The 22,960-nt window shown below is 39.4% G+C and overlaps 2 protein-coding genes across 2 annotated transcripts in view; both read right to left on the bottom strand.

Annotated features, from left to right (window-relative positions):
- Positions 1-1,600: 1,600 nt before the first annotated feature.
- kcns3a (potassium voltage-gated channel, delayed-rectifier, subfamily S, member 3a) lies at positions 1,601-3,109 on the bottom strand (the record flags this gene model as incomplete). Its single annotated transcript, XM_081351605.1, has 1 exon — positions 1,601-3,109. One exon carries the CDS (start codon positions 3,107-3,109, stop codon positions 1,601-1,603), a length of 1,509 nt encoding a protein of 502 aa, XP_081207731.1.
- Positions 3,110-5,551: 2,442 nt separating this feature from the next.
- wdr35 (WD repeat domain 35) overlaps positions 5,552-22,960 on the bottom strand; it is a 29,357-nt gene continuing 11,948 nt past the window's right edge. Inside the window, exons 21-28 of the mRNA XM_081350583.1 lie at positions 21,194-21,340; positions 19,348-19,480; positions 19,093-19,203; positions 17,967-18,131; positions 16,901-17,041; positions 16,434-16,590; positions 7,633-7,873; positions 5,552-6,181 (exon numbers count right to left, since the gene is read on the bottom strand). Of these exons, the coding sequence (XP_081206709.1) occupies positions 6,031-6,181; positions 7,633-7,873; positions 16,434-16,590; positions 16,901-17,041; positions 17,967-18,131; positions 19,093-19,203; positions 19,348-19,480; positions 21,194-21,340 (1,246 nt within the window). The 3' untranslated portion in view covers positions 5,552-6,030. The remainder of the gene's footprint in view (positions 6,182-7,632; positions 7,874-16,433; positions 16,591-16,900; positions 17,042-17,966; positions 18,132-19,092; positions 19,204-19,347; positions 19,481-21,193; positions 21,341-22,960) is intronic.

Genomic DNA, 22,960 nt, shown 5'->3' with positions numbered 1-22,960 from the left:
TTATTCAAGCTCTCAATGGAAGAATGTACGGGTGTGAGGTGTTTGGAAAAATAGGTCCACAGTTTTACAAAGCTGTTGGAAAGCATCTTTTGCAGCGATTTTTGTGTGAGCATATCAGTGAACACCCCTGACCACTCGGTGAGTTTCACGTCTTTGTAAACGAAAGTTTAATGCGTTTTAAGAAGTATTGTTCCAGTGCACATATGCAGCCATTCTGGAGGTGGGGGGGAAAGCGAAAGAAACCTAAAATTCTTGGGACAGCAGCATGTGTTCAAATTTTATTCTTAACCGTTCTATTTCATCAGAAACGATCTGTAAACAGGGCTTTAAGTGTAAAATATCAAACTTGTCCTTTAAGATAGCTTCCATTACAGGTTCTGATCCATAAATAATTGAAAGCTTGAGAAGTTTTCACCCTGAGAACTAAAGAGAAAAAGTGCTGTTGATAGAAGGTCCTGGAGTTACCCAGTAAGAAATGAGAGCCTTGAGTCTTAGAGTTCTTCTTGACATGGTGCAGATCTGTCAGAGCAAGGGTGCTTTCGCACCTGAGTGTTTGTTTCGGAACCGGGTGCGTTTTCTCCCTTGGTTCCGTTCATTTAGGCATATGTGAACACGGCAATCGCACTCTGATCCGCACCAAAACCAGCGCTCCGAGACAGCCTGAACGAGGTGGTCTCGGCCCGATTGAAAACGATTGCGAACTCTGGGGCGGTTCGCTTGAGGTGTGAAAGCAATCCGACTTAACGGACCAATGCTATATAAATAGCAGTAGTGTCTGATTCTGTGAGTGAGGACATTAGTTATTGCAGTTGAAGACCAAAAGAGCACCTGTTCCTCTTAAAATGTTGTGTGAATGCGCTTCTCCGTGCGAGAATGCTGTCCCTTGATTCCTGCTCTAGTTGTATTATAACATTCATTTAGTGTTTGTGTGTCACTGTGTCTTGACACAGTTAACCTCTAGACAACGCTGGGAGATCCAGAGAGAGCGCGTTTGAATTTTCTGCAGTATTAATACAAATGTAGTATATAATTTAACAGCGGCAATGACGGCTACATTCGTACAGTGTTTGCGTGTGTCTCGTCAGTTACAAATATAGCTACAATAAGCTCATGGAGTGAACTTCTCAATTATCTTGATGGATGACACGCATCATTTTTTTCCCCAAACCAGTTCAGTGGAAATCCCGCCCAGCTGCTAATTTCATTGTTTGAAGTTACAGTGACGGGTAGGTTTAGGGATCAGTGTTTGGTGTAGGCAATCTGTACAGTGATTGACATGACCAATTAAATCTTTAGAATCATTTGCAGGGTGGAGTTTCTGCTGAACTGTGGTGGTGGTGGGGGGGGGGGTGTCACGTGACGTGGATGACGCAGAGGAAACGCTGACCAATAAGAGGACAGTTTTACTCGCATGTGACTTGCGCGAACAAATTTTGTTACGCTTCAAATGTTGCCTTGTGAAAGCAAACCGAACCAAGAAGAAAATGCAACATTGTAACAAATTAAGTCCCTGTTTCGGAACAAAACAAACAATCTATATGTGTGAAAATGCCCTACGTTTCTTCTTGCTCCATTCATTTGAGGTTGTGCATATTGCCGTTTATGTTACTTTGTTGGCCTGTGGCATCCTATCAGGGCAGACGAATTCAACATCTTGAATACTGGAAGCATCAGTGGCGTCTCCCTCGCTCCCAACGCTACTCTTGGAGGATGCGCTGTCTGCCAGAGAATTAATCTTTTGGCCGTAGAGGTCTCCTATATGGAGAAAAGGCATGCTGAGATGTGGCTGTTTTTCATCCTCTGACTGGAGCTGGTCGGACTCCACCAGGGCTTTCTGTCTCTGATAGTACTTGGAGAACTTGTTGAAGATGATGGAGATAGGAAGGGCGACTACAAGCAGGCCACAGATGATGCACAAGGTGGCGACAAGTTTCCCAGCCAGCGTGACAGGATACGTGTCGCCATATCCCACCGTGGTCATGCTGATTGTCGCCCACCACCAGCCCACCGGTATGGTCTGTATTTCCGACTCCTCGTCCTCTTTCTCCACAAAATAAATTAGCACTGAGAAAATAGAGATTCCCACAGAGAGAAAGAGGATGAGGAGTCCGACCTCGTTGTAGCTGTGACGGAGAGTCGCCCCGAGCGAACGCAACCCAACCGAATGCCTCGCCAGTTTGAGGATGCGAAAGATTCGCATGAGGCGCAGGATCTGCACGACCCTTCCCACGTTCTCAAGCTCCGCGCTTTCCTCGGCATCAACGGTTTCGAAGGCCAGCGTGGCGTAAAACGGAACAATAGAGGCAAAGTCAATGATGTTTAGCGCATTGCACAGGAATTTGCGCAAACATGGCGTGACAGCTAATCGTAGGATGAACTCGATGGAGAACCAGAGGACACAAAAGGTCTCGAACGCAGCCAACACTGGGTCCTCCACCTCTTTCTCATTATCGTCCTTCTCGTTGAACTCAGGCATGCTATGAACGCACATGGCGGCAATACTCATCAGTACCACACTCAGTGAAAACACCGCTATTATTTTTGCAGAGCACGAATATCCAGGGTTTTCCAGTCGCAGCCAGAGTTCTTTGCGGTTCTCAGAGCACCAGGTGCCCTCGAACTTTTCCAGGTCTTTGTCATATCCTGATAGCTCCTCCATGGACGAGTCTAAGCTGTCCTGCAGCTGGTTCGGCGGGTCATCATCATTTCCCCAGTCGTGATCTCCTGCCCATTCTTTCTGTTCTTGAAATCTGTTGCTGCAGCAAGTGTCCAAGTGAAGCTCCTTGATGCCCCAGTATTCCAACTCCTGGCTAAAACTAAACACACACAATTGTTCCATCAGGTGGATCTTTCCAGTATGGTAGAAGTTCAACACATAGCGGAAAAAAGATGGATTGCGATCGAAATAATACTCGCGGTCGGCCGCGGCGTAGTCGTCGCAAAGCTGAAGAATAGCGGCCTCTGAGCTGCAGTAGAGCAATCGGGCCAGCCGCGTGTGAGGGAAGCGTTGGAGGACCACCCGTTCCACTTGCTGCTTAAAGCCGCCGACGTTAAGGTTGATGAAGCTCTCCTCTGGCCCTCGGCGGTGCAGGACCTGCCCATACAGCATGATGGATGCCAGTACATGAAGGAGTAAGTGGGACTGTTGGGCTCAGCAGGTTTGGAGAGGCTAAGAGTGATCAGCTATGGATCCATGCCTATATAGTGGAGGAAAAGAAATGTCTGATTAGCACTTTAAGAAGAAACTTTTTTTTCTTCAGTACTACTCGCCAGTTTACTGTACTGTACCCAACTGTATGACAAGACAAAAACTTAATCAGACACGCAGACAGAGAGACAGACCGACTGCTTCTCACTGTAACAACTGTGATGGGATAAAAGCATTCTGGGGCCCAAATCAGCCTTAATAGCTGCTAATGGATATTGATTCTCTACAGTGTCGTAAACAAATCCTCAGTGATCATTATGAGCATTTTAACACTAACACTGACTTTTTCTCCTAGCAATACTGCTAGGCACTTCAGTAAAATCACGTCAGAAATTCAGGACATTCAGTGAATGCTTGATCGTCCCGACATGCAGTGCTTTTGTAAGGTTTGTAAAATGGAAATTCTTATTTTGATAGTATGAAACATTTACAGTATATGGTATATTTTAATGTGATACCAAAAACCACTAGCAATTTTTTTTTTTTATTATTTTTTTTTTTATTTATAATTATTTTTTCCTTTTTTTTTTTTGAAAAACAGCAGCAAACTAATTTTAGCGACAAATGACAAAAAGTATCTTTGTTTTTCAAAAAGTATTTGGTTTGTCACTCTTCTGCTTTATTGACAGCAGCACTTGCTCTGCATGAGCTCCACAAGAACTTCTGACCCTTTGTACAAATACTGACATGATTAATGTCACAAATACTTGATGACATAAAAGCAGACAATTCAATATTTCTTCTTCTTTTAATGTCATAACATTTCATTGTTTTATTTATTTATTTTACATTTTATTCCTAATTTTAAATGATTTGAACTCTAGATTTTCAAGTTGGTTCAGACTTTTGAACCTCACATGTGTATAGTAATAATTTCAATTTGCACTACATAAAACGTAAAGAATATTTGGTTGCAACAGAAAAACAGAATTCACACACTAGAACTAAAAACATTTAACTGTTAAATTTGGGTACAACACCAAATTTCTGACTGACATATATGGATAATTGTTAAGAAGTTTCTTAACAGCACGATGTAGAAGTCGTTCGAACTCCAGCACCAAGTTTAAAAACAACACTGCGTAAGCCAAACTACAGTGAAGCAAACATCACATTTTACCTCTTTTCTTTATTTTCTGATGGTATCAGTGGACTGCAAAGACGTTTGGTGTGGATATTGCCATCCTCCAGCGCCTTCCTTGGTCAAGCTGTGTCCGGTGTGCGCTCGTACGCAGTATTTGCCCCATGTCCCGCAGCGGACTGTGTCGGGTGGGACAGTTGGCACATAGTGTGCCACTAATGCACTCGAGGTGCCTCGGGGCAGCTGCGCGTCCGTGCGTCACTGGCCCGTGGCAACTAGTGCGCGCAGCGCGCTTGCGCTTTGCGTTTGAGGACGCGCCTCTCAAGCTCCACGGTGCGGCTTTTCCCCTTATGCATTAGAGGTGAAACGGGAGGGACAATGATAAGAGTGAAAAATAATGGGAGAACAGAGGGATGAAAGCAAGGCTACAGAGACAGATACTTCGACCACCCGTGAAGGGCAGCTAAAGGATTAGAAAACTAATGAAAGACTGAGATTAACGATCCCTCGAGTTTAAGGAAAAAGACAATAGAGGTCCGTTAGAAGAAAAGTCAAGAAAAGCTATTCTGAAAAGTTTGAGGGGAAGGAATCAATTGTCATTTAGCTGTTTTGATAAGCATCAAGTGTGTAATGAGATTTAGAAATAATTTCAACACAAATAGATCATAGTCAAATTGCAATTAGTTTAAGGAGTGTCAAGTAATTAGACCATGTAAGCAGCGCGTGATTCGTCAACACGTTCACTTCCCTCTGAAGCAGGTTATGTTCTCCCTCTCACAGCACCTGTCGCACGTGCACAGAAGAATTGACAGATGATGCCCTCTAGAGGCCGGCACGAGTACATGCAGACGACTCTTTAGTATTGCTCTTTAAAACATGCATTTTTAAATATCTCACTACCACCAATTAGGTAACTCAAGTAAGAAAGGAAAATAAACTAGTATTGTCCGATAAATTACAACGTCGTTACTTGTGTTCTGCGCCAAAACTCAGAAGCGTCGTAACTCGGGACTGACTGTAGAGGGCAGCATTGCGTGACATACGACGAGATGAAGAACAGGTAGGAATTAGTGCTTAATTCAAAACCGCATACTTGCATTCAACTCTTACTATTTCTGCCATAGAAGGATATTTTAAAATAAGTAAGAGTAGTAAGCGTTTACGAATTCAGCAAGGTAAAAGTTTCAACAGACAGATGTGTAATATTAAAGATGCAAATTCTCAATTCGAATCAGAACAGACACAAGTGAACATGAAAGTTTGAGATGTTTTTGTAAATTTATTTTAGATTAATCAAACATTAGAACAATTTACCTGTTAATGCTAAAATAACAGGAGGCACTCAGTTTAATTTTTTTTCATTTCTTTACTAAAAAAAACCCTCATATTTACATGCAGTATCATATTAGCCAGATGATACATTCGTAACTTTTAGAATTAAAACTCACTCTTATATAAATTGTCAAATTGAGTTGAATGTGACGATTTACATAAGTATTTTTTTAGTAAAAATTGTGTATAATATTATTTATAGTGAAAATAATGTAATTACATACATAAATATATGAAAAGACACAAAAAAGAGATTCAATGTACAAATATAAATGTTAATTTGTTTGAGCATCCAAATGACATATTTTAAGCTTTCTAACCTTATGGCAGAGTTTGTATCCTACAGTGCATCAAAAAGACTGACATTTGATGAAGCAATAGTTGAGCTTGGCAAGGCGACAGGAACAATTTATCCCACTGGGGAGTGACAGAGAGGACAGAAGTTGTGTTGTGTGACCTCCTGCTCCAAAGCACAGTGCTTGCACACACTGCACATCCAGAACTGGTACTCAGATATTATTCTTCCTGTCACTATACAGGTGGGCGACTTGCCCTCCGGCCTGAGGAAAAAAAAACAGGAAGTAATAGAATAAAAGACAAAAAGAGAGAGAGAGAGAGAGAGGTTTACTCATCAAGTCAGAATGCATCATCACACTTGCTAACCTGTTTAAGCAGTTTAACACTGTTTTATTAACATAACTGGAACAGTTAATTTGCTGCTTTACATTTATGTTTTGAGCTGAGGCCCTTTCACACCAAGAATGATCACTATAAAGATAACTGCAAACTATAATGGCATTAGCATCCACACCAGCGGACGATATTGTTCTGTTTATTAAGCACGCACTGCAGTTTTATTTTATGCCGCTTTAAACGCTTGAGCTCTTTAAAGCAGAACGGATTCTGGCTGTCAATGCTTTTATCGTTCATCATAGCTCTGAAAGTAATTCCAACAATATTGTTTCTCTGTGCTGTTATCTTTATAGTTGTGGTATGGACTCTGCTATTCTTTTATATTTAGAATGATTTTGGAACTATATCTTTATCGTTATCATTATAGTTATCGTCCTCGGAGTGAATGAGCTTTTTTATTTGTATTCTCATCACATTAGGCCAAAATAGGTCGAAGCAGGAGAACTTTGCGAGCATAAACAAATCTAATGCATTGAAATCAGTCAATTCATGGAATAATTTTACCCTGTAAATGTGTGATGTGTATGTGTCACTTCGGGGCTTTGCAAAGAATACTAACGGACAGCTTCAGTGAGGGAAAAAAACTACTAAAGTAAAGTTTGGGGTAAGTAGATTTTTTGTTTTTGAAAAAAGCAAGGATGCATTAAATCACCAGTAAAGTGACAGTAAAGACTTTTATATTTGTGCAAAAAAAAAAAAAAAAAAGGTTTAGGTTCTTCTGAATCTCTGTTTCCACAAAAATATTTTGATAACATTGATGATAAGAAGAAATGTTACTTGAGCATCAAATCAGCATATTAGAATGATTTCTGAAGGATCATGTGACACTGAAGACTGGAGTAACGATGCTGAAAATTCAGCTTTGCCATCACAGCAATAAATTACATTTAAAATATTAAAGTATTTTTAAAATTGCAATAATATTTCAAGATATAAATGTTTTTACTGTATTTTTAATCAAATAAATGCAGCCATGATGAGCATAAGAGACTTTTTTCAAAAACATTTAAAAAAAACACTGATTCCAAACTTTTGAACAGTTGTGTAATAATCTTCCCACTGTTTTACTACAGTTCTTAGGGAGAACTGTGCTGATGTAATAATCTGAAATGTCTGGAAACTTCCAGTTATCCGGCACACTGCAGTGATACGCCTAAGTCATACACGCTGACCCTTACGCCACACTATTTTACACTTGCGTCACTGTGACCTCACATCTCCGTAAACAAGCCATAACAAAGGATCCGCCTCAATTATTCTGCGGTTGTGTGCTTAGTGAGGTTATATAGTACATCTGGCCATTGCGTTCCTGGCTTACCCGTCAGTGAGGCTGTCTTGCTGGCTTTGCCGGGTGTCTCTAGGGCTGTGTTTGGTGAAGATCTCCAGCGCCAGGTCTTCATAAAGCTGCCTCTGATCTGGAGTCAGTGTTTCCAGAGATTCCAGCTTAATAAAGGCCCGTGAACACGTACCAAACGCACAGTTAGCAGATGAGCAGATGGCTAGCAGAGAGTAAATCTCCACAGCAGGGATAATATCCTCATAATCACGGAGATGGAGAGCTAGAAATTAAGAATAAAGTAATTATTGAATTGCTGTACACTTGAGGAACAAAAGATTTTAATAAGGGATATTGCTGCCGCCGCCACCCGCTAATGCTCACTAAAAGGAGAATAATTTAATAACACTTTCAAATACGATTTATATTAAATCTCATGGTGAATATACATTTTTTATAATGTACATTATAATGCTGTGATGCCTAAATTCACTTTCGCAATTCATAAATAGGTTTTAGTGCTTTATTTAATTTATTTAGGCAAAATTGTATATTTTAAAATTGGTAATTTATTGGTAATCTGTCATAACAAAAAAAATATTAGTTTAACAATAGTTATTATCAGAATTTTAATAGCAGTGCATCCCTAACTTAAATAATTTTTAATAGATAATTTTAAAGACTTTAATAGAAGTATGCAATGAAAGCACAGCTAACTGAAAGACAAAAACATTAACCCACAACACACACAAGCACCTTTTCCATCTGTGGTTTACACATTTTGTCTAGACTTTCATGTAAGCAAACATCTTTTGTAAGAGTGTATGTGTGGACTGAACGCTGTAAAGACTTCACTTTGAGTTTGTTTTCTCTGTTCAGGTGAGCGATTTAACACTTTATGTGCGCAGACGAGGCCAGACATACCCTGCATGCATTCACGCACACATTTACAGACACAGATTTACAATCCTCAGAATATTCATATGGACATCATTACTGTGGTCTGATATAAACAGGGAGAAAGTGTAGGAGGGGATAATGAATTTGTTCATATACATAAGACTAAAGACTATGTTTCACAGCTATTTGTTTGTGTTATATTCAAATTGGATTGCAAAATGAGGAGTGAGTGATTTACATATTACAAACACACACGCACCGGCCACTTTACGCCTGGCTAGTACCAGGTTGGACCCACTTTTGCCTTCAGAACTGCCTTAATTCTTTGTGGCATTGATTCAACAAGGTGCTGGAAACATTTCTCAGAGAATTGGTCCACATTGACTTGATAGCATCATGAGATGCTGCAGATTTGTCTGCTACACATCCATGATGTGAATCTCCAGTTGCACCACATACCAAAGATGCTCTACTGGATTGAGATCTGGTGACTCTGGAGGCCATTTGAGAATTTGAACATGTATTTGTCATGTTCAAGAAACCAGTTTGAGATGATTTGAGCTTTGTGACGGGACGTTATCCTGCTGGAAGTAGCCATCAGAAGATTCACTGTGGTCATAAAGGGATGGACACTTAATAACATTACTCAGGGCCCAAAAGTGTGCCAATAAAATATCCCTCTTACCATTACACGACGCCTGAACCGATGACCCAAGATGGGATGGATCAATGCTTTCATGTTGTTTATGCCAAATTCTGACCCTACCATCTGAATGTTGCAGCAGAAATTGAGACCAGGCAACATTTTTCCAATCTTCTATTGTTTAAGTTTAGTTGAGCCTGTGTGAATTGTAGCCTCAGTTTTTCCTGTTCTTAGCTGACAGGAGTGTCACCCAGTGACTTCTGCTGATGTAGCCCGTCTACAGCGTATTTTTTTTATTTTTTTATTTAACCCTTATTTAACCAGGGAAATCCTTTAAGAACAAGTCTCTTTTACGAAGGAGCCCTGGCCAAGAAGGCCGCCATAAAAGTTACACACAGAATACAAAATACAATAATACAATGAACATACAAAACATAATACGTTAACAGTACAATGAATCGACCAACATAAAAAAAAAAAAAAAAAACATCATGACATCCCCCATTGTCACCATAGACTTATCCTAAATTGGGAAGCAGGGACAGGTGCCCATTGTGCCTGCTTCCCGGTACTTTACTAGCCTCTTAAATTGACCAAAGGAGACCAAGTTATCAAGTTTTAAGTCATTCTGTAACAGGTTCCACGCTGATGGGGCAGAAATTCTAAATGCTTGCTTCCCTAACTCTGTGCGAGCCCTAGGCACAACCAGGTGGAGATTATCATTAGACCGCAGAGAGCGAGTGCTGGCCTTAAAGGACATAAGCCTACATAAATAAGGGGGCAATGTCCCAATGATGGATTTATATATAAACAATCGCCAACGGGTTAGCCTGCGCTGAGCAAGGGAGGGCCACTGGACTAGATTATACAGAGTGCAACAATGTGTAAAGGGTTTGCACCCTGTAATAAATCTCAGTGCACCGTGATAAGCTGAATCCAGTTGGTGCAAATATTTATTAGGCGCGTGCATATATAAAAAATCACCATAGTCCATAAGAGACAGGAAGGTAGCCTCGACCAATTTCTTTCTTGTTGCAAGAGAAAAACAGGCCCTATTCCTAAAATAGAACCCTAGCTTTAACCTAAGTTTCCAGGCTAAATTTAGGATATGAGCCTTAAAAGTCAAATGGTCGTCAAGTAAAAGCCCTAAGTACTTGTACTCAGCCACACGCTCTATTAGATTTCCCTGCAAGGTAACAATGTTTGGAGGGATAACTGTGGAGTTCCTGTAATTTGAGAACAGAACCGTCTTGGTTTTACTTGCATTCAACACAAGCTTCAAATCAGATAGCCGAGATTGTACAGTGTCAAAGGCATCCTGCAGGTACTGAAAGGTCTGGTGAAGGGTTTCTCCACAGGTGTAAATGATTGTGTCGTCAGCATAAAAATGAAACAGAGCATTGTGGACATTTGAACCAAGGTCATTTACATAAATGGTAAATAAAAGTGGGCCCAGCACCGATCCCTGTGGAACCCCTGATACAACTTGTAAGAAACTTGAAGATACACCGTCAAAGGTGACGCACTGAGTCCTATCTGAAAGATAATTTTCAAACCAACCAGCTGCCTTCTCAGAAAGACCAATGTTGAGCAGTCTCTGTTTTAAAATACAATGGTTCACCGTATCAAAAGCTTTAGAAAGATCGATGAAAAGAGCGGCACACATCTTTTTGCTGTCCAGTGCCTCAATGATGTCATTCACAACCTTCAGTGAAGCAGAGATAGTACTATGTTCCTTTCGGAAACCCGACTGAAACTCTGAGAGAATATTATTAACACTCAGGAATTCTTTCAGTTGTTCACTTACTAGTCGTTCTAAGACCTTTGACAGCACAGACAGGTTGGAGATAGGCCTATAGTTGTTTAGCAAAGTAGGATCTCCTCCCTTTAACAAGGGGAGGACATGGGCAGATTTCCAGATTGATGGCATAACATTCTGAGCCAAGGACAAATTAAAAATATACATGAGCGGTTTAGCAATAAAATCTGCAGCGATTTTTAAAAAATATGGCTCTAAGCAATCTGGGCCAGCAGGCTTTGATGTCCAGTGACGTTAGGGCATTATGTACATCATTGAGTGAAAACGGGGCAAAGGTAAAAGAAAAAGGCTGGCCAACACAACATCTTCCAGCAGCATTACCATCAGAAGGGGAGGGTTTTGGAGGTGGAGATTGGTCAAACAAAAAACCAGATGCAACAAAGTGTTCATTAAAACATTCTAGCATCGCTGATCTTTCCGAGATAGTAATATTGTCCCTAATGATATGGGGAGGCAGTTCATTTCGAGATTTAGTTAAAGAAATTGACTTGATAGACTTCCAAAAAGTCCTAGGATTATTTAGATTGTCTGTAGTAGCAGCTAGATAGTATTCAGATTTGGCATGTCGAACAGCTGCTGTAAACTGGTTTCGTAGTCGTCTGAAATTAATCCTATCGGCCTCCACCTTTGATTTCCTAGCCTTTGCCCAAGCCACATCCCTCTCATGAAGAAGTTTGCTAAGCTCCGTCGAAAACCAAGGGTTGTCTCGACCCTTGACTCTAAACTTACGCAAAGGAGCATGTTTGTTAATAAGTTGCAAAAATCCATCATGAAAGTATTTCCAGGCTATTTCAACATCATCAATAAGCCTAATGCTGTCCCAATTAAAATAAAATAAATCATGTGTAAAACCTTGTAAGGAGAAATGTTTCATATCACGTTTTTCAATGTGTCGAGGCCTGGATTTTGGGATTTTGGCATTTCTAATTGCAGCAATCGTACAATGATCACTGATGTCATTAGCAAACACACCAATTTCAGAAAATTTATGGGGAGCATTTGTCAATAGCAAATCAATTAGAGTAGATTTCTCTGGGTGTTTTGGATTTGGGCGAGTAGGAGACTCAATTAATTGTGTAAGATTTAATTCACTGCAAAGACCCTTCAATCCGTCTGAAGCAGGTTTGAACCAGTCCCAGTTCATATCCCCTGCCAGGACAATCTCACTGTACTGCAGCTGTGATAAAAGCTGAGACAGCGTCTGAAGGGTGTCAGCAACAGCAGAGGGTGGTCTGTAGCTTCCAACAACAGTGACAGTCATGCCTTTATACACCTCAACATTTAGGGCCAGAAATTCAAGTTGTTTACTCACAGATATAGACAAAACTACATTGGCAATGAACTTGCTCTTTACATATATAGCCACGCCACCGGCCTTATGAGGCCGGTCAGTTCTAAAGACATTGTATCCACTGACAGCAATGTCTTTGTCTGTGACTGATTTAGAGAGCCATGTTTCTGAAAGAATTATAATATCTGCATCGGTGGATTTTGCCCAAATACGTAAAGAATCAATCTTAGGGAGCATACTTCGCATATTCAAATGAATAATACCCAACCCAGACCTGTTTTTGAAATCAGCCGGAGTATTGCAGATCTTAGAGTCAATATCAACTGGGCCAGGATTTGGTTGCACATCACCACAGATAATTAACAACATAATAATCAAACATCTCTGTTTCATAGTTGCACCACGGCTCACAGAATTTTTAGTGTGTAATGAGTTAAAAAACAACATGAGATCATTGTCAGATAATACAGTGAAGCTTTTCATAACAGCAAGGCACAAAGAGCGGAGAAGGGATTCAGAAGGAACACTATAGAGGGGCTGTAGTTTTTGCACAGGTAGCTCTGGCCTGGAGCAAGTCATACTGGGAACAAATGAGGGACCCCAAGCCTTCACTAAAGAGGTTTCATCAAAGACATTCATATGCCCGTGTCCCCAGAGCAAAACAAAACTCAACAAAAAAAAGAGTCATTTTCGGCACTATAGAGTTGCTGCTTAAATTGGAGTGCAATTTGCTTGGCAGATGACAGTCGAAGCCAGGTGAAGCAGCAATAAGCGTACCATAGATTACCAGTAAGGCCAAGCAGAAAGCCTGTAGAGGACCATGCGGCAAGGAGACATGGGCAGCAGCAACAGCAAGGAGATGCAAGCCAAACAGCAAGAGCAGCATGCAGTGAGGGTTAATTGATTAGCCAGGTATACAGGTACTGTATTATCATACAGGTATAAATTCCTTTGTAATTGACTATCAGTTTGTTTAATTAAGGTTTATACATGCTAAGGCCTAGTCCACACGGACACAGGTATTTTTACGAGTTTTTCCTCCTGCGTTAAAAAAAATCCCGTCCACACATGCTCGGTTTAAAAGAAATCGCCTACATGAAAACGCAAAAACACGCTATCAAGCGCTGTCAAGAGCATGCCACACCAGCAGACGGCGATATAACCCTAATCATAAAGCCACGTTGGCCAATCAGAAGCCTGAATCAGAAGCAAAAACCCCGGTTTTACTGTACTATACGACAACACTGCAACTGGCGTTTCTGAAAATCCTTACCCTGGCAGGGGTTTTCAAAAATGTTCGGTTTCAGTGACCTGATACTGCGTTTCCGTGTGGACGAACGGCCGAACCGCGTAAAAAAAGTCACGGTTATAAAAATACCCGTGTCCGTGTGGACAAGGCCTAATTTCCATGACAGAGCCTTAAGCTGTGTTCAAAATCACCCACTATACCCTACATTACTCCACTAATTATAGTCCAGCTGAAGGAGTGAAGGAAAACGAGTGAGTGAATTCGGACACTGAGTGCGCTGGAAGGGCTGCCTCTTTTGCATAGTTTGTGCTTATTGTTTAATAATCATTTGAAACTTAGCAAACCGGCAGCTCCAGTAGTAAGATTTATCTTGAACTCTAGCATGCATAAACCTTAATTAAACAATTTAATAATCAATTAAAAAGGAATTTATACCTGTATGATATTACGCTGTACCCACATTGGACCAGCAGTTTGGAAAATAGATGGATGGATGATTAAGCGGCGAGCTCCATCTTCTGGTGAGACGCGGGAATTAATTCAGCACGACCCTCACGGTGCATTATGGGTATTCTCTATCATCTCTGATGAGTGTACCTCAGTTGTACACTCGTTATTGCGGTGCATTGTGGGATTGAATGAGTGCACTCTATAATGTCCACGATGGGTTTGGATACCACTACAAATGCCTTTCCCATCAAATAGTGTCCTATTTAAGGGTATAGGGGGCTATTTCGGACACAGCCCCAGTGTTTTAAAGTGAGTTAACCCTCTGAGGTCTGAGCTGTTTTCTGGGCCCTGGAGGTGTTCTGACATGCTCTGACATTTGTGGTTATTTCTGTTACTTGTGACATTTTCATGGCTAAAGTCTAATTACACTGTATTCAGCACAAACTCTGCTACAATAATATATCAGCAGCATGTATGTAAAAGTTTGTAGTTTTGAGATAATGACATTTATGCGTGGTTTGTGAAAATACAAAAATAAATTCTCACTGAAATAAGGTCATGAAACCCATACTGATTATTTCTTCACAAGACTTTTGAAAATTGTATCACGTAGCCTAGAATATTTGCTCTAAAACTATGTGAGAATCACCCTGACTGCTCATTCAGAGAAGACAATATATTGATTTAAAAATTTTACGACGTGTTTTGTGTTAGAAAGCAATATGCGAAGGGGCGGATCACCTCATTAATATGAAAGCTTTCCACACCTGAGAAAGACAAAGAACCTCCCTAATGGCCCTATTAGGAGCTTATCAGGGCCCATCATTCTGACCAACCTTGCACAAAGAATGAGGAGATTTAAAAAAGAATGGCTTTTAAAATTGTTTGGATTTATTTACAACACAACATAATCCAAAGATACACAACAAAAAAGCACTTATTGAAGAAAGAGACCTTTGAGCCATTCCTAAAAACATTGTACATACCTTTCATTTTCTAAGGTGTTTGATTTTCACTTTACCATGTTCATGTACAGAGACATGTACTGTGAATGTTGAAGGCAGCAGGACTCAGTGGCATCTGGGCCCTGAAAAAAAAAAAAAAGTGAACATACTGATATCAAGAGAAAGGCCTGCACGATTTTGGGAATACATTTTGGATTTTTCTTGCTAAAATTGCTTTTTAAAATTCACAGAATACACACACACACTCACACAAATGTTTCCAACAATATATAATGAACACCAGGTTTGTTGTGCCTTGTAGGTATAGGCTATGCGCAGTGCTGTATAAAATAATAACAATATAGCAGCCTATATGTATTTTCAAAAAGATTTCAGTAACAACTAAGCTAGAGAAAAATATATTGATTATCATGTTACTTCAAATGTTTCCATTCGTTATGATGATATGAAATGAGATAATAGTTAAAACATGAAGCCGTTTGGAGCGTTTTGCTTTTCCAAAATATGATACATTCAAACGCGATCGCGATCAAAAATATGATACATTAAAACGCGATCGCGATCAAAAATATGATACATTAAAACGCGATTGCGATCAAATATAAAACATTATGGTTAGGCCTACCATATACATAGCCTATCTACGTTTGAGCAGATATCCACAAACACAGTAACAGTAAACACGGGTCTAAATATTATAATATTCACCATATATCTAGCAACAGTTCAACTGCAATGTGAAATTTATGCAACAATAGTAAACTAATATGTAAGAATTACTTACCTTATCTTTCTTGTCTTCAAATATCGTTCTTCTTCTTCTGATGTAAATCCAATGTAAGCTCAGGCACGTCTTTCAAACTCGACGAAAAGTGAAGTGAAGTGTTTTGTTGTTGAGGTAATGAGGGCGATCGCGTTCCATGTGGAGATTTGCATGTGAATATCTTTTGCGCGAGTGGGCGTGGCCGAATTAAAAATAATTAGGAAGCGTTTGAGAAGCTGGAAATCTTGTTGGTTTTATACAAATTACTTAAACAGAGAATATTTGTTTTCGTTTTGAATCCGATCATTTAAAAGTACACACTTAAATGTTTATAAAGGTGTATGGCTCATAAATGTGTGACAAGTATTCGCTGAGTTTTGTTTCAGTTTATAGACGTGCTCAAGAAAAAAAAGTTCACCGCGACGGAGAGGCAGAACGCACACACTGTTTATTTTCTTTATTTTACAAAAGCACAATGTTTTGATTAGATTGGAAGTGGACACATACAAAAGTAGAAATACCACAGATTCTTTTTTTATATTTATTTTTTCTGTATGACCATAAATGACGGAGAAATTTAAGTTTATAGTGCTACAATGTGGAGAAAATCCAGCAAAACGCGCCGGCGCGTTTGTCGACCTCAGAGGGTTAACATTAGGTTTCCAGTTGACAAACCTCAACAGATTGCGCCCCAAAGTCACTAAATAATGTAAACATTAAGTGTGGATAAGCTATCACAACTCATTGTGTTTTAATGCGTCACCTGTCCTCATGGCTGCGTCCACCTTGCCATCATACAGCTGTCTCTGCGCAAGCAGGAAGAAATGATAGGCCTCTGCCCCACGCCAGGCGTCATCCAGGATACGGCTGTCTGAAGACGTCTCATCTTCCTCTAACAGCCCCGCTAATGCACTGGTAGCCTGAAATAAATCACACACACAAATTACCCACCACCAGGCTGTAAATGAGCCCTTTATCACAACTGATTTCCTGCCCCTCTGATGCTGTCGGACTCTGAGTCAGGCTGCAGCTGCAGACCACGGCACTGAGAGTAACTTAACAACTACCACAGCTTTTTGCGGATTAGAAAATAGAAAAATCACAAATGATAATAAAACTGTAGTTGGTTATCCCTGTATTAAAGCTAAACTACATCCAGCAAGCAGAGCATTTGGAAACAGGAGAGTTTTTAATATGTACTGTATGATGATGTTTGAACAGATAAAGCACCTCTGATTTCTTGCCCTTGGTTTTGCTTTGCTGTGAGCTTTTGATCTGGGTATGGAAGTTCTCCACCAGCAAGGCGGCGAGCACATACAGTTTCTTCACTCGCAATGGTCGCGTTCTCTTTTTTGCCTCATCTTCAGCGATCTAAGGTGAAACAAAGACTGTCAATTAAAAACTTTTTACAGTTACAAAAATATCCTGACATTTAATGTTAAGCATGTTATTTCTATGCCACTAACAGAAAATGAAATCTCACGACTGGGTTGGGAATAACAAAATAGATTTAACAGAAACAAAACACTTTTTTTTTTCTTCATTATTTCATCATTCTGTCAAGTGGCGCTAACATTGAACACTTTCCCCTAGTTTCACAGAAAAGGCTGAAGCTAGTCCCAGACTAAAATGCATGTATGAGCTGTTTTAACTGAAAGCAACTTGCTCTGGCATCTCTTAAAATATGTCTGTGCCATTGTTTTGTCTCAAGATGCACAGCAATAATGTTTTTCCTAAGGCACATTTATAAAAGCTACTTATATGTCCTAATTGAACCAAGGCCTAATACTGGCTTAATCTTAGTCCTGTCTGTGAAACCAGGCCATTTCCTGTAAAGAACACCTATTATGTTTTTGTTTTTTTTTACTTATGTTTTCTTTAGTGTCATGTGTCTGTTTCAGCATGAAAAAAGTCTGCAAATTTACAAAGCACAAAGTCCACTTCAAAGGGAGTTAGTTATTTTCTATAGAAGTAAGCACTGTTTCTGAACTCCCTGAAATTCTTTGATTGTAGTCTTGAGTTTTCTTCCGGGAATGAACATGTCACAATATTCTGCATTTAAATAATTTCAGTCTAAGGCATATGCAAAAAAGGGGGTCGAGGCCTGGTTGAGTTGCATTTATTTATTTATTTTACATTGAAGCATGAAAACCTATTCTAGTAGACCCCCCTAAAACAAAAAAATCTTTGTAAAAGGGCATCATCTGGCCACTTTAAAAATGACTGTCATTACTGGTTTCATAACCTGAGGATCCCCAATGACATTTGTTTCTTCCACGAGCTAATATAGACATACCGTAAACATGAGTTTGGCAGCATCCAGGAAGTGATGGGCTTTTCTGTAGAGCTCTACAGCCTCTAGAGTTTTGTTTTTCTCCAGCAGATGTGAGGCGTATTTGGACAGAAGAGGCCCAATTTCCTTCATACTGTGGTTTTTGGCAAGTTCCACAGCTTTGTTCCACTGGGAAAAAAAGCACCCAGTTAAAATGTATTTTTACTGTTGCTCATTTGTTTTTATCAAGCATCTAAACATTCATCACAGACAGGTTTCATCAGCAGATGAGTATGATGATGTTACAGCTGCAACTGGATCTCTCAGTACAACTGATGAGCAATGTGAACTCTCTGAACCTCTCATTTAAACTAATGACAGAAGTGTCATTATCTCGACTCTCGATGCTCAAGAAAAGGCAGTGAGTCAGAATGCATTCAGTGAAGAAAGGATGAAAAATATGTCTTTTGGGAAATGCATATTAAATAGAGCTGTAAAAGTCTCAATTTCTTTAACACAGATAATGCATTTATGTTCAATGTAACATTATCATTTAAATCTTTTCTGTGTGATTTCTAAAGTTTAATTAGAACCATTGCAAGAGAAGCAGCACAAGTGTGTGTGTGTGTGTGTGTGTGTGTGTGTGTGTGTGTGTGTGTGTGTGTGTGTGTGTGTGTGTGTGTGTGTGTGTGTGTGTGTGTGTGTGTGTGTGTGTGTGTGTGTTTTATTAGATCAGTACATGATAGAAAAAATACCTTCTTTAATGTAATTTTATAAATGTACAAGTGTTAATAAGAAGACCATCTACAAAAACCTATATTTTCTATAAATATGCATGAATAAATCCACCAAGTGTTCATAAAGTTACAATATTGTTTAATATTATTTAATTATTTTGAGTTTAGTTGTGTGAAATATGTAATCAGTGTTTTCTATGCAAATGAGAAATCTTTGTTTTGTCTTTATTTTTATTAAAAGGATACAAATGCATTAACTTAAAAAAAATATATTGAAAGCCCTAATATACTGTAATATCAATACAATTAATGCAATTAATATAATATTAATACATGCTAAACATTTACCTTCATAACATATCAAACCATGCAACAAGCTAAAGTTCTGTGTAGGTTTGTGCATGAACTCTCACCTGGTTTAGATGCACACAGGCATCCACAGCTGCTTTGGGCTGGTTACATTTCAGAAATGCACTTACAGCCTGCTCACACATTCCCACGGTAACAAACATCTGACCAATGTCCTACACACACACCCACACACAAACATACAATAAAGCACAGTTCAAGCCATTCAAGATAATCTGAACCAAACACTGCTGATTGGTCTGCTGACAAAGCATAAGAAAATGGGACAGAGAGAGAGAGAAAAAAGAGAGAGCACCCACTGGTAGCAGTTTATGGTTTTCTGGTAGGGAGTTTGCAAGTTTCTCCAGACCATCATAGTCCTCCAGCATATAATAACATTCAGCCAGACGCTCCTGATTACGACCCTGCAGGTAATACTGCACTGCATTCAACCTGTGGAACATACATACTTCAAGTCTCTGTGTCACCTTAAAATTAAACAATTTAACAATAAGTACACAACCAGTCAAAAATTTGGACACACTTTAATGTGTCACATTTGTGTTCTGTTTTCATTTTGTTACCAGCCTGTCTGAGTTCTCATTAATCTCTTTGGTTGCTCATTGATTAGTCGTTCTGTTCAGCTGTTCATTCCTTTGTCAGTTCTCATCATTGTATATTGATGGTTGTGTTTGCCTGTTTTCCTGTGCTTCTCCTTCGTGAATTTAAAACAGTCAGTTTGTGTTTGATTCTCCTTCGCCGTGCGCTCTGTATGCCACACGTGACAGAAGAATGGACCACAAAAAAGGACTATGGAGATTGCTGCTGCTTTTTCTGCTCTCGACTGGGAGGGACTTTCTTTTCTGGATTATTCTTTGCGTTTCTGCCAACTCGCCCAACGAACGGCTTTTGACGATGAGACTCTAAAATCGATATATTGGGTCGGGGCGAACTTTCACATCCCACAAGACCTACCTAATATGAAGAAAGGAAACTGGAGAGATGCCATTTTCCGGTGTGTGTGGCTGAGAGGAGGACGCTGATCCCGCCCAGCCTCCCTTTCCTGCCTCCTCATCCTCCCTTTCCTGCCTCCTCATCCTCCCTTTCCTGCCTCCTCATCCTCATTCAGCCAGTCCGTCAGCCCCACCTTCGCTGGTTCCCTTCAGCCCTTCGTCTTCTCCCATAACACAATGCTGTGTGAATAAGCCTCAGGCCTTCCGTCATCCAGCTCCTACCAGGCTCCGCCTCCAGCCGCTGTTCCCGTCAACCCACCTTGGCCCGTTGTCCTGACTCCATGTGGCTCCACCCTCCCTCCGGCTTCACCTTCTCCATGGACGGTCGTCGCTGTGGATCCATCACGGTCGCCAGGATCAGCAGTGTTGCCCGGTCCCATCAGCGCCCAGGGCTCCATCTCCATCGCTCGTCCCCATGATGTCGTTGAGAGCTTCTCCACCATGGCTCCTCCCTCCCTCAACAGCAGTATGGGCCTCCATCATGGCTGTGGCCTGGGTCCCTGCCTGGCTCCTCCTCTTCCTGGTTCCTCCCTGGCTCCTCCTGCCATCTCCACCTTTGACTAGCCCTTCACCAGTTCCTCGTCCTCCTCCATAGCCTCCGCCCTCCCTCCACAGTTGGACTTTGTACGGCACAAGGATGCGCCTTTCCAGATGGGGGCGTAATGTCACGTTTGTTTACAACGCCAATTATGTTACCTGCCTGTCTGAGTTCTCATTAATCCCATCCTGTCTATGTTCATCCATATGTGCGGATATATGTATGTCTCCCGATGCAGCAGCTTGTTTTCTTACACTAAGAAGCATGCGTACTTTGGCTTGTATTGTCTATTTCTTGTGTCTCCTGCTTTGTTGGGGGGTTAATTTATATATGTTATATGTGCAGCAGCAGCATGTCTGTGAATGTATTGGCAGTAGCAAGTCTCTATACTTGCTCTGCAGCAACAGCAGCATAGCAAATCTATTACGCCAAGACCAAATACATTAACATTGGCATATCCATCACCATGGCAAACACTACGAGAGTTGTTATGACAGAAATAAGTGCATGACATTGAAACAAATATTGTACGACAGACATTCAGCTGCGTGGCTTTGCCTGGACAAACACATACATATACATAAATATGAAAAAACCTACTCTTAAGCAACCTACCATTTCTGTCTGTCTGCAAAGTAGTCTCCAATAGCGTTGTAGGCCTGCTCCAGAAGAGCATCATCAGAGTCACCTGATCCTGTCTTCAGCAACTGCAGAACCCTGAACCAATCACCAAGCTTTATACGTAAACTGATTGCCAAATCCCTAAAGAGACCAGAGGGAGAAATAAGAATGATGAACATTCAAAATTAATTGATTTTTGTTGCTTTTTCAATATAGTTAATTAAAATGTTGGCCATAATCGCATAAACAAAGCCAACAGACACATTTGGAACCTGATGTGATGTGACTGTTTGTTTGTTTGTTTGTTTTTTACCTAAAAATTATCCATCTATGTAGTTTATATAATTTAGTACTCCGTTAAATTAGGATATAGTCATTTCTTGTACGGCAGGAAAAAATACAAATAGCAATTGTTTGGAAAAAAGCCAAAAATTTTAATAAAAAATGATGTAATGTAGAAATATAAATTAATAACCTTTATAGAGTGTTCAAGTTAACTTTATCAGCAAAGCATAGGTAGTGCACACTGTATCTGTTGTATGGTGGTGCATATACAATATATACAGGGTGCCTAGATATACTTTTTAAGGCCCTTTATTAGGAAAACTTGGACCTGCGGCCACCCTGATGTATGTATGCATGCATGTGTATATATATATATATATATATATATATATATATATATATATATATATATATATATATATATATATATATATATACAGTACCAGTCAAAAGTTTGGAAACATTACTATTTTTAATGTTTTTGAAAGAAGTCTCTTATGCTCATCAAGCCTGCAGTTAAAAAAAACCAGTAATATTATGAAATATTATTACAATTTAAAATAATGGTTCTCTTTTTTAATATATTTTAAAATGTAATTTATTTTTGTGATGCAAAGCTGAATTTTCATCAGCAAGTACTCCAGTCTTTGGTGTTTTATGATCCTTCAGAAATCATTCTAATATGATGATTTGATACTCAGTTATTATCAATGATGGAAACAGTTGTGCTGTTTAATATATTTTTTTGGAATACTTTTTTCAGGATTCATTGATGAGTAAAACGTTAACAGCATTTATTCATAAAAACAGCATTTATTCAAAATAAAAACATTTCTAACAATATAAATCGTTGCCATCACCTTTTATCAATTTAACGCATCCTTGTTGAATTAAAGTACTAATTTCTTTTAAAAAAAAAAGTTATTGTTCCCAAACTTTTGAACGGTAGTGTATATTGTTACAAAAGATTTCTATTCTAAATAAATACAGTTCTTTTGAACTTTTTATTCATCAAATAATCCTGAAAAAAGTATCTCAGGTTATAAATAAAATATTAAGCAGCACAACTGTTTCCAACATTGATCATAAATCAGCATATTAGAATGATTTCTGAAGGATCATAAGACACCAAAGACTGGAGTACTTGCTGATGAAAATTGAGCTTTGCATCACAAAAATAAATTACATTTTAAAGTATATTAAAAAAGAGAACCATTATTTTAAATTGTAATAATATTTCATAATATTACTGTTTTTTTGTTTTGTTTTGTTTTTTTTCACTGCAGGCTTGATGAGCATAAGAGACTTCTTTCAAAAACATTAAAAATAGTAATGTTTCCAAACTTTTGACTGGTACTGTATATGATATATATTTTTATATTTTTAGTTATTAGTTACAATAGCAACTGAATATTTTGATAACTATTTAGTTCAACAGAATTATTACAGAAATATTCTGAATTGTGTAAAGTTTTT

Source organism: Scardinius erythrophthalmus (genome assembly GCF_964197995.2).
Source record: "Scardinius erythrophthalmus genome assembly, chromosome: 21".
Classification (NCBI taxonomy): Eukaryota; Metazoa; Chordata; class Actinopteri; order Cypriniformes; family Leuciscidae; genus Scardinius; species Scardinius erythrophthalmus.
Note: the sequence above shows the minus strand (reverse complement) of the source record. Positions and strands in the feature narration are given on the sequence as shown.